The 16,478-nt window shown below is 39.4% G+C and overlaps 3 protein-coding genes across 3 annotated transcripts; 1 reads left to right on the forward strand and 2 right to left on the reverse strand.

Moving 5' to 3' along the window:
• Positions 1–644: 644 nt before the first annotated feature.
• Positions 645–4,666, reverse strand: LOC114753311 (uncharacterized protein ycf45). The gene is made up of 9 exons (XM_028941987.1): positions 4,056–4,666; positions 3,497–3,711; positions 3,131–3,281; positions 2,851–3,042; positions 2,505–2,667; positions 2,161–2,402; positions 1,800–1,976; positions 1,551–1,712; positions 645–1,069 (listed from the first exon to the last, which is right to left on the reverse strand). The coding sequence occupies exons 1-9, from the start codon at positions 4,542–4,544 to the stop codon at positions 803–805; spliced, it is 2,058 nt and encodes a 685-aa protein (XP_028797820.1). The 5' UTR covers positions 4,545–4,666; the 3' UTR covers positions 645–802.
• Positions 4,667–7,948: 3,282 nt separating this feature from the next.
• LOC114753318 (probable pectate lyase 18) lies at positions 7,949–11,989 on the reverse strand. The gene is made up of 4 exons (XM_028941994.1): positions 11,890–11,989; positions 11,575–11,798; positions 10,031–10,113; positions 7,949–9,242 (listed from the first exon to the last, which is right to left on the reverse strand). The coding sequence occupies exons 1-4, from the start codon at positions 11,987–11,989 to the stop codon at positions 7,949–7,951; spliced, it is 1,701 nt and encodes a 566-aa protein (XP_028797827.1).
• A 781-nt stretch (positions 11,990–12,770) lies between these two features.
• Positions 12,771–16,350, forward strand: LOC114753313 (SHUGOSHIN 2). Its single transcript, XM_028941990.1, has 14 exons — positions 12,771–12,959; positions 13,422–13,597; positions 13,874–13,911; positions 14,009–14,117; positions 14,243–14,266; positions 14,374–14,442; positions 14,531–14,578; positions 14,688–14,775; positions 14,866–14,923; positions 15,027–15,193; positions 15,271–15,325; positions 15,425–15,504; positions 15,592–15,646; positions 15,743–16,350. The coding sequence occupies exons 1-14, from the start codon at positions 12,914–12,916 to the stop codon at positions 16,038–16,040; spliced, it is 1,311 nt and encodes a 436-aa protein (XP_028797823.1). The 5' UTR covers positions 12,771–12,913; the 3' UTR covers positions 16,041–16,350.
• The last annotated feature ends 128 nt before the right edge of the window (positions 16,351–16,478 follow it).

Consider the following 16,478-nt stretch of genomic DNA (forward strand, 5'->3'; position numbering starts at 1 on the left):
CCCCTTATTTTCTGGACTTAATTGTATTCCGAAAGTTACTTGAGTGAAATAGACTTTTTGGCAACAAACAAAAACAAAATCCTCTACAAGGTCCTAGAAGAAGCACGAGAGGTTACTTGCATTTTGAACTAATTTTCTATTAGCTCATTCACCGCGTGTTAGATTTTCTAAGCCTTTGCGGATTGATCGAAATCAGATACATATTTTAATTGTTCACAACTGATGGCAATGAAAAGAGAATATTTTTAATTCTGTCAGAGTGCATCAAGCTTCGGAGTCAAGGAATGGTGTGAAAAAAAATACAATAGTTCTTAATTTGATATTTTGTTTTCAGCTCCAAAAAAAAAAATGATATTTTATTTCCAAAAAAAATTAATTAAGTAATTAAAACTATTTAACTAATGAAATGACGCAGTGATGGGCTCGACTTGGCTACCCCATCAAACTGGACCAATTTAATAAAGTCCTACATTAAATTGCGCAAAATATTCAGTGAGGATTGCCTTTATATGTGTGTGTATATATAACTCAGAATTTCTTCTAATCACTTTAGCCTTGAGAGTTTAGAGTAATTTCTATCTAACCGGGAGGGTTAAGGTCACTTCCCCAAATTCGAACTTGTGCTTTCTTGCAAATGAAATCACTTACTATCTTAACCAACAACTTGTTGATGGACATTGCCTATTTTCAGTTACAAAGAAATTGCCATGATGAATTGTATTACATGACTGTACAAGTAATGTTACATGTACACCATAGGACTGGTAGCCGTGTTAGGATTGGAAGAATAATTGAGTTCTTGTTATTCAGGCAAAAGAGGAAGTCTGGTGACACTGGTGCGATTGCCACCCCCAGAAACCCGATTTAGAGGGCTTCTTTTTGCATTCCCGCTCAGCTTCAAGGGCAGAATCTGCAACCTGGGGTTCTGTTCACTACCTGACTTTTCAGCCGACAACTGATAGCTTTCTACAAGTTCAAGCTGCCGGGCAATTATTTCAGAACGTCGAGGAAGAAGCTCCACCGGCTCTCCGCCGGGAATCACAATGTATTCTATCGCAAGGCGGACCTCCTGTCAACAAAACAAATTAGAATATAACATCATTAATCGAACTAGAGAGATTGCATATAATATAACCCGAGCAACAATTTACTGAAAAAGCAAACGACTGCTTTATAATATGGGGGAAAAGGTTGATGCCGCGTTTAACCTTAGCTATGAAGTTATTCAACAAAATTGTGACATACATAACATCATGCAAACCTAAGTAGTGATAATTGACACTAATTAGGTTTGCATTACAATTTGAGACTGGCTCTGACACAGACTGGCTCACAAGCTTGAGCACATGCCCATTCTGAAGAATAACCCCCTTTAAAACCATCTTGCAATGAACACTGAAATTGAGACGATGCATTAACAAAACAGTCACTTTTCATAACAGTCACTTTTCATGGTGCTAGATTGCACAGCACAGAGCATGACCCAGAATTGCATGCAGATTGTGGAATATCAAGAGGTGCAGTCATATACTAAGAAGCAGGGCTTGTACCTCCAAGGCATCAATTTCTTCCAAAGATGGTTTTCGTTTTGGTTCATCATCCTGAATTTCAATATTTAAGGAGTCGCTAAATGGCTTCTTTGACGTAGGGCCAAATGATTCTAGCCCAAGGAGCATACGCACTGCCTTGACCATTTGTGCCATGGTATTTGACTGAAAAAATTGAAATTAAAAAGGAATCAAATGCCAAAATACAGGAACATACGCTGATTCAGAAATAAAGAGGCAGTCAGAGGTCACCTTAATGACAAATACAGGCAACTGGTGGAATTTCGCAACTCCACGGATCCACGGATTCTGTCGTAACTCAGAACTCAATGCTAGAATTGCATCAGCAGCTCCAATATCACCAGTTACATCTATTACATCCTCAAGTCCCATCACCTTAGCTACTTGAAGTAGATCAGCTTCAAGGATCTAATCTCGTCAAAAGAATAAGCATTGTCCAAAAAAGACATATTACGACAAGTCTCCAGCCATATAATTATTTCAGGTTTTATAATCATGGCACTTGTCAATTAAGCCAAGGATTAAAATCCTTGATAAAATGTCCGATTCCATATTACTTTATAAAGCAAGCACAAACTTTAAAACAATTTACCTTGTAAGTATACACTTGAAGAGGAGCACTCCTCTTGATTCCAGATCTACTAGAGCTCCATTTCTTGGACCAAGTCGAAAGGTGATCTCTTTCTTGCTCACTGGAGTCAATGCCAGCATTCATGATACTATCATCAGTTGCATAAGGTCTTTCTTCACCGTCTTTTTCAAGCAGTGGAGTATACTTCACTGAATCATTGGCAAAGTCATCCCATTGACGAAGTTCATACAATGGAGACTTTCCTGCAATACATAATTTTTCCGTTTAAACTTCAATTTTACAAACATGCAGAAGTAAATATCAGTTAAATGAAATTGATATTTTGTTAAGGAAGCCGAGAGAACCTGCCAAAATGGCATCCACTGTTGCATCTAATCTATGGTGAACACGACATTCAGTTTTGGATATCATCTCTACAGCACAAGTAAATGTAGGAGGTCCTTTCCTTTCAAGAATTGTCTTCTGTACTTTTCTTTTCCTTGCTTCCTCATCCCCAAGGGTCACACTCTATTGAAGAGAACGTCCATTAAATATTACTAGCTTGGTAAACTCACATGTCCCTTTAAAATATTCTTTCAAAATTCAAGATTGATTCTCTTTGAAAATGGATTAACTAAAAAAGAAAATCAATAGCGTATGATAACCAATATAAATAAAGAAACTGAGATAAATCCTAGAACAGTTTTAGACCTCTATGCCACCAACAAGAATCTGTAGAGAAGGATTTTTTGTTATGTTTTCTATGGTCATCCCATGTGCTGTTCCAACCAATTGAACTCCTCTTTGAGCAATGGTGCTTGCTGCTAATGCCTCAAGCTCAGTCCCAATTTCATCTATTATGATGGTTTCGGGCATATGGTTTTCTACTGCTTCAATCATAATCTGCATAAAGAAACAACATAAGCAACACTGCAAAAGGCAGAAAAACATCAGAAGTCTCAGAATACAAGAGATTGAGATGAGTACTCACATTATGCTGCATATTTACATTGGGAACTTGCATTCTCCTTGCACGACCAATGCCTGCATGAGGGACATCACCATCACCTCCAATCTCATTGGAGGTATCTACTATGACAACACGCTTCATAAATTCATCTGCTAGCATCCTAGCAATCTCTCTAGACAAACGAAGCCACATTAGGCATATATACCGGTCAATCAAAAACGCAACTACTAATTTAATGGCCAAAGGTGCCTAAAAAGCACTAATCTTTCCAAAATCTTTTAACATATTTTGACATTCGCAAAACTGCGTTGATGAATAAGCTTTACATGGTAAATATAGCATATGCTAAAGGGGAACCACACAAATTTATTCACTGACAGGTTTTACCTGATTAAGGTTGTTTTACCCACTCCAGGAGGTCCTATTACCAAGATGGAGCCTCCGTCCTCCACTAAATCACGTATAATCTCAGCACTACCAGTTACAGCTCGACCCACCCGGCACGTGAGGCCAATAACTTGCAATTTACGATTACGAATTGCACTTATACGATGTAAAGAGCTATCAATACCCGATCTGTTGTCATCAGAAAACTCACCAACCTAACACGATAACAAAAATTCTCTGAAAAAGTAGTAGATCTCAGCTTCCAGACACAGTTCAACTCGATAAAGATTGATACAATCACACAAAGGATCTCCAGCTAAAGTAGTAATCAGTTAGCAGCCGAAATAACGAGACCAAGGGTGAAGTTTGACTACTAAAGTTTGTCTAATAGAACAGAAGTTATCAATCTTTCCTTATCTATCTGAGGTTGTACTAACCACGCGTTGACACTCTCCAGAGGAATCAACTCCCATCGTGTTAATGAGCTAATCCCGTTGGGTATTAGACTCGCAATTTCCAACAAGATGGTCAATCATAGAAGCCATATGCGTTAACTTACCTTGGAAATCGCGTGCCGTAAATCATCGTGCCTTATGGGGTGTTGCGAGATTTCCCAGTCACCAGATGGGAACCGAGCAATAGGCTTCCTACCCAAATCCATCACAACTTCAATAAGCCCGCCAAGTTCGTCGTGGCGATACAATTCCCTCCTCATTTTCAAAGGCAATAAATCGAGAAACAGCTCTAATTCTGAAGCAGCCCCGGTGCGCGAAGTGGAAGGCAGGTTCTGAGAACTTGAGGAGGAGAAGCCATTAGCAGAAGAGAATCGGTCAGAGGGTCTTCGAATTTCCGGGGACGGGATCGAGGCAGAAGATGAATTGGAGCGGATCGCTCTGTGGGAATGACGCGTTCGACGAAAGGACGAGGAGATGGTGGAAATGACGGTGGAGGATTTGAGGTAGGCGAGAGTTGAAGAGGGGATATGGTGGGCGGAGCGCCAGGAAGAGTGAAGATCGATGATGACGAAATGCGAATTCAAAGCTCTCATTCTGCCAGGCGAGGGAGGCTAGAAGGAGCGGGGCATGTTGTGTGATGGATGTGAAGCGGAGATACAAGTAAAGAAGGAAGAAGATGAATGGAGATTCGAGAGAAGAAGATTCGAAGGAATCTACGGAGGGATTGGATGGGGAGGAAGAGAAGGTAAAAGCATCAGTGAGAATGAGCCACGTGGGGCTGCCACGCCAACCACACGTTGTCTGGACGGAGACTGTTTGCGTTCACGCCTTCACGGCTTCCGCTCTCTCATAAGTCATAACGCCCTTATTTGAATTTACTTTTCTCTTTCCCATTTTATTTTGTTCTTTTCCAGAGCGGTAGTAGTACCGTCTGAAAAACAAATTCATAAAATTGATAAATTACTTCATATAGTGCCTAATATATGTTATCCAATTGAGTAATTTAGAAAGATTAAGAAAATTTAAAAATTATTTAAAATATTTATATTTATTTTTTTAAAAACTAATTTATTTAGCTTACAAAATGATTTAGAAAGATCATGTAATATGCATTATAATTAAGTAATTTTTTAAATCTCTTTTATTTAATATAGGTCAGATCACAAAGGCCGTGTCAGAATTGTTCAGGTAATTAATCAGCAAGGCTTGGATCAATTATTTAAAATATATTTGAAGTATTATATAAAAGATTAAAACGTGCATTATCCCCTATGCAGGTTGAACTATGCCTCAATCGCATTCTTCTTGGAAATAGCTAAGTTCTTTTTTTTTTTAAATAAGAGTTGCCAAATAAATGTAAACAGTAACGTGGAGAAGTAAGGGCGGGGAGAAAAAACCTGGAAAAGTAAGCAAGATTTTAGGAGCTTATCCGTTCAGGGCCTTAGATCAAGCTACGGTGTAACTACTGTTTTACTCAAAATTGTCAAATAATGACCATGCAAAGCCCCTTTCACGATTCCACACCTTCACCCCTTCCCGGACTTTCGAATTTGTCAAAACAGCAATTGATCATGAAACGCCCACATGTTTCCTTTTAAAGCCAGTATCAGCAGGCATGCTTATAACCATACCACTTCCGTTCTTAATATAAAATCCCGTTTGGTACGAAATATTAAAAATGAGAGATAGAGACTGAGATTGTAATTGAGAAAAATCATTAAAAAGTATTTAATATGAATAATTATCTGTTACATGAGATCAAACAAATCTCATGTAATAAGCAATCTCTTATGTTAAACACTATTTAAATATATTTTCTCAATTCTAATCTTAATCCCTACTTTTTATTTTTAATGCTTCGTGCCAAAAAGGACCTAAAACTTTGTTTGATTTTTATTTTGATCATAAATATAAGATCTTAATCTACTTTGTTTCTTATATTTATCTATTTTATTTCAATATAATTTTTATAATAGTGGTAGCTCCGGCCAATATACTTGATTAGTAAGGATATTTTAGGAAAAACAACACCTATTTATTACTAGTAACTAACTTAACTAATTTTTTTATGTATTCAAATTTGTCAACCAGAGGACCAGAGGTGGTAATTAGATTACACACACGCACCCCCATGCATCCGTCTTTCGAGTATCAGAAAAATAGATCCATACTTATGGCTTTGTGGAGAGAAAACAGATGATGATGGTGGTGGTAATCAATTCTATAAGCGTCAACAAGGGCTTCTTCAAGTGAGAGGGTAGCATCACTTTCCACATCTGCACCTATAATCAAGAGTGCGGCCACACTGCAATTTAAATTAAAATTATGAAAGCATGGATATTTTGCATGCCATTTTCAGTTATGTAAACTGGTGGATCCTTGTGTTTGGTTCTGGTGCAGAGCAGAGAAGATCTCTAATTCTTCTCGGATCGATGTAGAACCATCTGAAACTGCCTGCAAATAGATTCCTAGCTTTTTCTTAGTTATATGTCAAGGCGTGCTTTTAAAAGCAAAGGAACCAGGCGATCAGACGTATTCATATCCTCATACCCTTGGACAATGGAATCCCATCGCGTCGACCTGTCAAAATCAAATAAAATGTGTTATTTTGATAGGCATAAGCCTCAGTTTAATGAAGTAAGAGGAATTTGCTTTCTTCAAGAGAGGCATATGGTATAATATTCTTCTGGTCCTAGATATAAGACTCTTTTTAAAATGTAATTTAAGGGTTCTTATATTTAAAGCCGAAGTAGTTTAAACCGAGGAAGTCAATGGCGCCTTTAAGCCTGATCGTACCCCCTGCGTTGAATATGGGCAATCTTTTTCCCGCCAGAGTTCTCATGGACTTTGGGTAGTGTCCTTCTGTCAAAGGTTCTATAGACCTTTAATCAACGCTACGTTGGAAATAATAGACAAGAATTTTATCTCCTGTCTAAAGAAAGAATTCACTTAATTACCATCCAAACGCGAAGTTGGGGGATCGTTGGGTAGGTCTCTTGACCGGCTTTTTCCAATGGTGTGAGATGAGCCTGCAAGAGTGTTGAATCAATGACACCTTCATGAAATTAGCTCGATCAACTAGCATTTCTTCTTCCCAGTTATGAAGCGCATGCAATTCTATATAGAAGAATTATTTATGGGATCCTGATAGCGGGTCTTGTAGTTGTAGAGGCGGGCAGCAGCGTCGTGAGCAAGCATGTCTCTGTGACGATTCAGTTTCTGCCAAGCTGAACATCGGCCTGGTGCCAATTTTCCAATTGCATATCCACCAGATTCCTCGAAAGCACCCCTCTGCGTGCGAACCCAATCATGTCTTCTTCCAACGCTTGGGGAATATCCCAATATAGACCGGCCTTATTAGTTTAATGTGGGGGGAGAGGAAGAGAGAGGAGGTGGGCGCGACTTGAGAAAAGGAGAACCTGGGGAAGCGGCATAAGCAGTTCCAAAATGAAGGCATGTGGGAAACCGTATATGTGACGAGTGAGGGCCTCAATATACAAGGGACGATGCTTGTAGTCGGAATTGGGAAGAATAAGCACAAACATGGTGGGGGTAATCCCATATATTTATGTACTTATGATGTGCTCAAAGTGGATGGTGATCTTTCTGCCGTTCCCGGAGAGTCATAGACTCCTCGCCGTCACGGGCTTCCCCGCCATTCAATATTACGCGTTTGTTTTGCCCATATATCATATACGCCCACTATTACCAATTACTTGTGAGATAAAGTCATTGCTCTCGTTTCAAACCAACCTACCATGTTTCCGTTTGTAGGCACCAATTAACAAATGCTCCCTTCTATCCTTGCCGCCTCACCTGAAACAGGGCCTTTTCTTTTCCAAAAATAATAATTAAATTTGACATTTGATTTCCTTTGCTTTACAAGTTTTATATTTTAGATCCATAAATAGTTCTATTACATATACACAAAAATATATATGTGTGTGTGTATTGGTGCGTGCAACACCGCATTAGTGGCAACTTGAATTGGGTAACCTTAATACAGACTCATCAATATTAATATAACAGTAGATGCAATAGTGCAGAAAAGGAGAAATGCAAATAATGGAGACAGGAGTGAAGCATTGTTGGTGCTGCCATGCCTGGGCATGATCCCGTCTCCAGAAATGCCACTGCCGTCGTTCTCCGTGAACGCCGGATATATATCCCCGCCTTCGCTGGGATCATTGAAGACGCCGGCGTTGAGGGTGAGGAGGTCGATGTGAAGGGCGGATTGCGGTGGCAGAGACGAGTCCTGGGCGTATTGGGTGCTCACCCAATCTCCCGATCCCACGAAGTATGCTCCGTTCACCATTAAGTCCCCCTCCGTCTTCCAATTCCAAGTCGCCCACTCTCTCTCGTCTGTGTCCACCCGCTTCGTGACCTCTTTAGCATTAGCATTGGCGGGAGCAGTGTAGCGGTTGCCCTGGCTGTTTATGGTGGGCGCCGCACTGCCGCCGATCGCGTACATCTCCCACTGCGTGTAATCGTTGTTCACCACGTGCACGTACCCGTGTCTGCACCGTGGCATCCGCTGCACCAGCTTCTCCCCGAAATGATTGAATGCTACTGTCACCTGCATCATCCTATCCCCTTCATACCTATCATCGTGCCCCAGCAGCATCACCTCGTCGTGATGCGAGAAATGGTTGTTCGATATCGTTATCCCCGTCGACCCCATTATCGCGTCTATTAGGCCGTCCGTGCAGTACGCCAGCCTGCAATGGTCTATCCAAATCTTCTGTGACCCATAGATGGACACCCCGTCGCCGTCCGATCCCCCTCTCAATCCTACCTTTGTTGGACTAGCCCGTATCATTGTCTTGCTCGACGGCCTGCAGTGGTGGATGTGCACGTTGTGAATGATGATGTTGGAGACGTACTGCAGGGTGATGCAGCCGTCGCCGGTGATGTGGACGCTGGCTCCACGTCCGTCGATGGTCTTGAAGCTGTTGAACATGAGCTCGTGCTTCAGGGTGATCATCATGTTGCCAGCGAAGACGATCCAGAGGGGCACATCTTGGATTACGGCGTGCCGAAGAGTTCCCGGAGCTGGGTTCACCGGGTCGTTGTCGGAAGGGTCAGTGACGATGTAGAACTGGCCGCCCTTGCCGCCGGCAGCATCGGTGCCGAACCCAATACCACAGTCGGCCAGCTTCTGGCGGTCGGTGGCCCAGTTGGGGTCGCACCGCCAGCAGTCGTCGATGGGGTTGCCGGTGAGGCAGCCTGGAGTTTGGTCGGATTTGTCAACGGAGAGGAGCTGTCTTCTGGAGAGAGACGCGTTGATTCTCCTGCAAGTGAGGGGAAAAAGAAGGGGAGGCTAAGATGACGGCAAAACACAGCTGCTCTGCTTTTGTTTGGATGTCGGGAAAATCAACGTGGAGGCAGAGAAGGTAATTCTGTTCGGGTTATGCTATTTTCATGCAAAATGCTGAATAATGAAACGTCCCATATGAAACGGCAATCCAGTGCATGGATTTTATTGTGTGCATGAAGGTGTAAGTTTTGAACCATGTCCTTGTCGGATTTTGGATTTTATTTTCTTAGTTTTTCTTAATGTGCTTTTATTTTCTTCTTTAACATAAAAGGTTTCAGAGTCAGAGATTTTAATACGAAAAGAAATGCCATGTATAGGTTTGATGTGTCTGGCCTCTGGCCCTTATGAAAACAGATAACAAAATCATAAGCGAGCCACTCGCCAATCGACTTTTCGTTTCTGCCATCCCTTTTATCAGTGATCAATATTTTATGAGTTTTTTGTCTCTTTTTTTTTTTTTTTTATAGCAATCAAAGTTGCTCTAATCTAACAGAAACCTAATGGACATGTGCATAGTGAAGAAAGATATGAGATTTTAAGAATGAAATGAAAATGAAGATTGACGAACACAAGAAAAGTTTTCCGTTTCCTAACCGGGAAGCATGGGCATGAAATGGAAATCAATTAGGGAAGAAAGAAAATGGATTGGGTGGGAGAGTCTGCAGGAAGCAATATGCAAATGAGAAAACATGAAAGAATAATGCAAATATTAACAATTAAACAAGCAGTGAAAGCCACGGGATGCGCGGCCCTCGCTCTCACCTTTGAACATCCATAACCACATGTTCAGGGTTGAAGGCAGCTCTGATGGTGTAGGCGAGAGAAAGGGAGGCTGAGGAGCCATACTGAGAGAATGACGCAGCAGCTAATGGGAATCATCATATTTTCAAGGCACAACCAGGGGGGTCAAGCTATACTGTTCATGTCTGGTTTTTCTGTTGAAGAATTCTGGGGAATTGTGATGGGGGGTTTTATATAAACCGACATTTTAAAAATGAGAACAGTGATGTGTAGTTTGGAGCAGATGATTGGGGGAGGGGGGTTTTGTTTATTTGAAGGAGAAGCAAGCTATGATCATTGGAGACTCACATTCCTTACCTTGCTTGCTAACCGTACTTGCCATTAGCCTTGAACGAGCTAACTGCTACATGTAATACACTACATACATTGTGGGCGCATATATTTTAGAATATTTGGAAAACAAAACTAATCATATATACGTCTGTACATGTTTGAATATGACAGAGTATTGTATAAAATATATATTCAATATATTGCGTGTCTTCTGCGGATCAAGAGTGGGAGAGAAGAGGGAGGGGGCTATCAGAAGCAATAGTGAGAACGAGGATACCTTTTTGGTGCATGAAAATTAACTTTGTGGTCATCTAGTTTTATGGTTAAGCAGGTGGAGATTCTTTGATTGCGGGAAGCTTCCTAGTTGTTTGAGTGGAAAAGCTTTTTTTTATGGGAAATCACCCTTTGGGCGGGGAAAGAAAAAGAATGAGAATTAGATACTGATTAATAATGAAGATTGTGGCCTTTTGAGTTGATGATTTCTTGCAGCAGGAGTGAAAAAATGGAGGCGCCCCTCCTGGAAAGCTTCCTTCTTCAGTAGTCCTCCTCAAGCAAAGAAGGCTAACAAAACGAGATGATCATAATAGACCATCATTTTAAAACTCAGTTTGGTAGATTGCCGCGCCAATGATCCAAGTCGACCGAGCTTTGGTTAATGGCTGTGATTGTTTCCAAGATTTCACCAACAATGTTGTGGATCCAGTACTACCATATCAAGGTCTCATTCATTTTACCCCTTCCCATTTGCATCATGTTATGTTTTAAGAAAAGTAAACACTAATGACATGAGATTATCAGTAAAATAATCCAAGACTTCTTATTATTCATAGAAAAACTTTCATTTTATAATGTAAGTTATTGATTATTGATGAAAAACTTGTTCAATACTAGTTTTCACATATTCAAATTAAATCTTAATTTTTTTTCTTTTAACAATTAAGTCAACTTTATTAATTCAAAAACCACCAATAACCGAAGTAAAAAAAAAATTGAAAAACATATTCATACAACCTAACAATCAGATCTTTCACATATAAACAAAGACAAAACAAAAAAAAGAATCGTAAATAAAATGAAGAGAAAAAGAAAAAGCTTTAGTAGTCAATACCATTTCCATTAAAAACTAAATCAGAACCATCTCTCCCTCTAAACCTCTCACTGGCTCTAGCATCATCAACCAGAATAGAAAGCAAAGCAGGTGCTGGCTTCTCAACCTACCTTATAGGGCACACCCCTTTTCTACACTCAACAGCAATCCAATTTGTTGTCTCAGTACGCCCCTCTCTAGATTTAAGGGTAATATCCGCTCCATCAAACTCTGCTAAAGCCACCAAGACAGTCTGCATCTCCCACTTACCCTTCAAATCCACATCATCAACAGAATTCTTTTTGCAGCACCAACAAAACTCAGCATAATCCACTTCGAAGGTCATATTGGTCAATTCCAAATCTTTTGCTAATATAACAGCCTTCAGCAACGCCAGAATTTCAGCAGCAACAACCTAACTGTGCCTTAATTTTGCTGCCGAATCCCCGTTGAAACGCACCTTCCTTATCCCTATTCACAATTCCAATAGCAACAGCATCAGTTTTACCATCATAAGACCCATCACAGTGGACTTTCAATCTCCCTTCCGCTGGGCACATCCACTTAGCAAGCCCACCAACTTTTTCCACTCTCTCCTCAGCCCCAAAATTCCCTCACTGCTCCGGCAGCGTCAGATGTTACTTTTATGGGATTTTGCGCTCGACCTTCAATATGACAGCATTCCTCTCTTTCCAAATTAGCCATAACAACCAAGCAACGTAAGTTAGTTGGCAATCATCAAATACTAAAGTCTTAATTCACACTATTTTTAGTGACTAATGGATGGGCCTTCTCTCTTAACCAAATAAATAAATAAAGTAGAATTATTAACCAAAAAATTGATGCGTCAAAATTTGTGAAAAGAATAAATACTTAAAATATTTATGGTCAAATGTTTTTATCTTATTATAAATAAAAATAAAAAACAATTTCTGGCCAGGGAATTGATCTCAGTTTTATTCTGGTAAAAAAAAAAAAAGAACTCAGTTTCATTCTTTCATTTGTATTCGTATTGTTAGTATATTATTATAAATAATATAATAATAAAATATTCTGAGGACAAAGTAGTTTTTGTGATGAAATGTGAAATAATTTATAATTCGGTAATCGGATTTTGTTCTATTTACTAAATTTCATATCAATGGCAATCGTAATTTAGGAATTACAAAATGTGCATGTCCTAATTTGATTAATGGTTTTGTTGGAAAAGAAAGCGAATAATGTTTTTTTTCCCTGTCTAAATAAATTTACATGCCGAAAAAATACAAAAGGAAAGCGCTGGTAAGGTAAGAACCATAGGCTCAGAGCAAAATTATCAGAATTCAAAAGAGGTTCGGACGTCGCTTCGGAAAGACGTTGTTTCTTCCGTGCAATCAATTCCACTATTCCAAATTTCCCATTCCCTCGCTTCAGTTTCCCTCCGTTGATTAGAGAATGAGGAGCTGAGCTGATGAATCAGTATTACTAGGTGCACGTCGTTCACAATGGAAGGAAGCATCTTAGTTGATTCGGAGCCGTGTGGCAGCGGTGGTACAGCTTTGCCCTAACAACATTCCCCTTTTTTTAAATTTTTGTTTCTCACTTAAATTGTAACCTTCTTTCGCGTGGGCATAGGTTTTTAATGCTCTCCGTTTGAGTTTCTTAGTAGATGTGTCCGAGTTACCTGTTATATTTTGACAAGATCATTTTTAACTTCTATTAGGATTTTCTGTGGGTTATCGATTGTTAGTTTATAGTTTATATAAGCTTTGTCGTTGCGGGTTCTGAAATATGCATTAGGTGCTGTCCTAGGAAAGTCAATATCTGCGTTCTTTTGAGATTGTAAAGCTGATAATTTTACTAAGGCGAGCCACCAGATAGCTGAAGATCCAAAATTCTATTTTCAATTTGCGGCTGCTGGGTGTTTTCTTTCTTGGCTGAAAGTGCAATATGGGTTTTGGGGTGTTGCATTGCTGAATATGTGTTCCTGGAATAACATGAAATGGTTTGCAGGCAACAAAACACAGAAAGGAAAAGTGGCGAGGGGAAATTTCGTTGGGGGCCCAACGAAGAAAATGCTGACTGACATAACAAATTTGCAGCAGGAGCACCTAAAGCCATCAAACCAACCTGCCAAGAAGCAATCTGCTACCCTAGGAGTTGACGAATCTACTGACCAACTTCTGAAGGTATATTTATTGTAAGTGTGGCATTTCAAGATTTCCTTCTATTTCTGTAGGGACAATACTTACGTCAAGTTTTTTATATTCATTATGTCAAGTTCTTTAATTACACGTAACCATGTGTTTTTAAAATGTTAGCATTTAATGGCATTTAATTATGAACACATATGACACAAAAAAAGACATATAGCCATGTGTGACCGGAGAACTTGACCTAAGTTTTTTCCTTTCTGTCATTGGTTTGACACTTAAGGTATGGACTATCATACACATATTTTGCAGGAAAATGCGATGCTGATGAAGCTTCTGGCAAGCAGAAAGTATCCTCTGTAAATTTAATCTATCTTTTATCTGATGGTATTTACTGTTGTTAAGCTGGCTGTACTTTATTGGGCGTTCCTGAACTGTGGTTGATAGTGCTATTATAGAATCAAGTAAAGCAGAGCTACAGAAATTGCAAGGCAATTTTCAGAAACTGAGCATGCAAAATGTGGATCTTGCTCGGGCAAATAGCCAGATGTTGGTGGTACTGTTTAAACGTTCTAATTACTGAGTATATTACTCTAGCCGCCTAGTATGATGCTATATAGCTTGAAAAGGTTTGGAATTGAATATCTAACCTCGCTAATTTCTATTGTATGATTTATGCAGGAACTTAATTCTAGTAGACAGAGGGTGAGTTAACCTTTCGGATGCAGTTGATACATATAACAGCTTAACGCTTTTATGTTGCCTTTTATTTGTGTAATTGTTGTTGAGCTACACTGTTTTTTGCCATTCAGCTGAGGGAACTCCAGCTTGAACTAGGATGCAAAAATGGCATACTCAAAGCTGCGAAATTAGAACCAAAGGTCAGTTTAACTCATGTTAATAGGTGCTAGTGCGGGAGTCAAAATGATTGACTGTTTTCTAACTGTTACTTTTTCCGTTCCCTCCTAGGAAAAAAAGCAGACATCAAAATTGAAAGATAAAATCACTGCAAATGAGGTGCTTTAAATAGTTTCTTTATTGTTTAGCTATGGTAATTGGTCTTTACTATTTGCTGCCTGCAATATTTATGTCCTTTTTTCTCTACCTTCTGGTCTGACCATCTCAGAGTCAGCTATCGGGTCAAACTTTTAAAGCAGATGGAAGAGAGGATATTCTTTCCGATGCCAAAAGGAGAAAAGTCTCTAAATCTCAATGTAGTTACTGTACCTGATCCACTGTATTTATACAACTGCTAAACCTAATATATGTATGTATATCGTAAACACGTGACTGATATGATGCAGCTTCTGGATCTGCTGTTATTAAACAAGCTAACCCCAAAGAGAAGGTCGACAACCAAAGGTACGAGTTTCATAATTTCCTGATATACTGGAATAATGCTTGAAGTTTGACAATTGACATGCTTGAAGAGGCTACTTATATCTCTCCATGAATATATAAATAGGTACTGTTTGAGGACGCAGTCTATGGGGTTCAAATATGAAAAGCCAGGGGTCACAGAAGATTCCTTAGAGATTGATGACACCAAACCATGTGTATCTCATCTGCAAGAAAATCTGGTAAAAAGAAAGGGAACAACAGCTAAAGAAGAAACCAGAGTAGACACTGAATGTAATTGTACAACACAATGTATCGTCTTGTTATATTCTCAGATTACCAAGCTTTTTCTCATATGTTACTTCACGCAGATGCAGGACCTTCTTCCATTGTGCAAATTCCCTTAGGGAATATCGAAAACAGAAGGTATGCTTGTATATATCTTATTTGAGCGTCTGTAATTGGGATTTATGATTAATGGGAGAATTAATAACCATTTACGTGCTTTTCATGAATTATTGGAAGGCAAAGTTTGAGAAGGCAATCTGCTAGGTTTAGGACTGAAATATCAGAATCAACTGAAGAAACCAGAGAAGACACTAAATGTAATTGTTTCTAGCATATGTCAAATTTTTACTTTCAGAGGTTGCCAAGTTTATTTATTCTTTTTAAAAACTTGTTTACTCATGCAGTTTCAGGGCTTCCTACTGTTGAGCAAGTTGACAGAAAGGAGAATGTTGATAAGAGGTATGCTTGATTGCTTGTATATGCTTGATTTGAAATGTCTGAGTTTGTAATTTGAGGAACGATCGGATTTATAATGAACACCTGCTGACCTTGCAGAATTATGAGAAGGCAATCTGCCAGGTTAAAGCCTGAAGATCCTAAACCAACTGAAGACTTGTTTGAGATTGATGATCCAAACTTTGCTGTTCCTTTACACGATAGTGTAATAAAGAGAAGCAGTCCATCAACCTCATGTGTGGATTCTGGACAACAAATGAAAGAAAATCATTCCGTTAAGTTTGAACCTCAGGAAGTTCGAAGATCATCTGTTGGGAGGCCACTGCGTCGAGCTGTTGAAAAGGTTCAGAGCTACAAGGAAATTCCAAGGAATGTGAAGCTGCGCAGAGCTGACTGAATTATAGGTGGTTGTCTGTTTTTACTTTTAGTGTTCGGCAAGTCTGTTGTCTGTTTAACAATTAGTAGTTTATAGATGAAAAGCAAAGTGAAGTTCAATCCCGCGATATTAAGTTCTTTGCTTCTTATAGCTTTCTTGTCTGGACCCCATTCTTGACACTTGAAAAGAAAGAATACAAACCGAAGCTTGTTCTGCTGCGATTATCTCTTGATGATGAAATGGAGAACACATTATGCATAAGATGTACTGGAGTAGCTGACAAATATCTGCCTTTTTGGTTACTGATTACTGAATCTAAACTTCTACGGTTCTTAGTACCTCAATGAAAGTTTATCCCTTGACCAGGAAAAGGATACATAATTTGCCTATCCCCTCTGGTCTAGTAGTCAATTGATTCATTTTGGTCCTGAGGCCATTATGGCAAATGGAACGGGACAA

Source organism: Neltuma alba, unplaced genomic scaffold (assembly GCF_004799145.2).
Source record: "Neltuma alba isolate B1F8T4 unplaced genomic scaffold, ASM479914v2 tig00007847_pilon, whole genome shotgun sequence".
NCBI lineage: Eukaryota > Viridiplantae > Streptophyta > Magnoliopsida > Fabales > Fabaceae > Neltuma > Neltuma alba.

What these genes read in the sequence shown, in the direction of transcription:
- LOC114753311 (XM_028941987.1), bottom strand. Translation starts at nt 4,544, where the DNA reads ATGAGAGCTTTGAATTCGCATTTCGTCATCATCGATCTTCACTCTTCC. An exon ending in TTCTTGTTGGTGGCATAGAG is followed by an intron (nt 2,668 to 2,850) that starts GTCTAAAACTGT and finishes TCTCTTCAATAG; the next exon opens with AGTGTGACCCTTGGGGATGA. An exon ending in AAGAAATTGATGCCTTGGAG is followed by an intron (nt 1,070 to 1,550) that starts GTACAAGCCCTG and finishes TTTTGTTGACAG; the next exon opens with GAGGTCCGCCTTGCGATAGA.
- LOC114753313 (XM_028941990.1), top strand. Translation starts at nt 12,914, where the DNA reads ATGGAAGGAAGCATCTTAGTTGATTCGGAGCCGTGTGGCAGCGGTG. An exon ending in GAGAAGGTCGACAACCAAAG is followed by an intron (nt 14,924 to 15,026) that starts GTACGAGTTTCA and finishes ATATATAAATAG; the next exon opens with GTACTGTTTGAGGACGCAGT. An exon ending in AAGGAGAATGTTGATAAGAG is followed by an intron (nt 15,647 to 15,742) that starts GTATGCTTGATT and finishes CTGACCTTGCAG; the next exon opens with AATTATGAGAAGGCAATCTG.
- LOC114753318 (XM_028941994.1), bottom strand. Translation starts at nt 11,989, where the DNA reads ATGTGCCCAGCGGAAGGGAGATTGAAAGTCCACTGTGATGGGTCTTAT. An exon ending in TGTGAATAGGGATAAGGAAG is followed by an intron (nt 11,799 to 11,889) that starts GTGCGTTTCAAC and finishes CTGTTATATTAG; the next exon opens with CAAAAGATTTGGAATTGACC. An exon ending in CTGTTGAGTGTAGAAAAGGG is followed by an intron (nt 10,114 to 11,574) that starts GTGTGCCCTATA and finishes TCATTCTCTCAG; the next exon opens with TATGGCTCCTCAGCCTCCCT.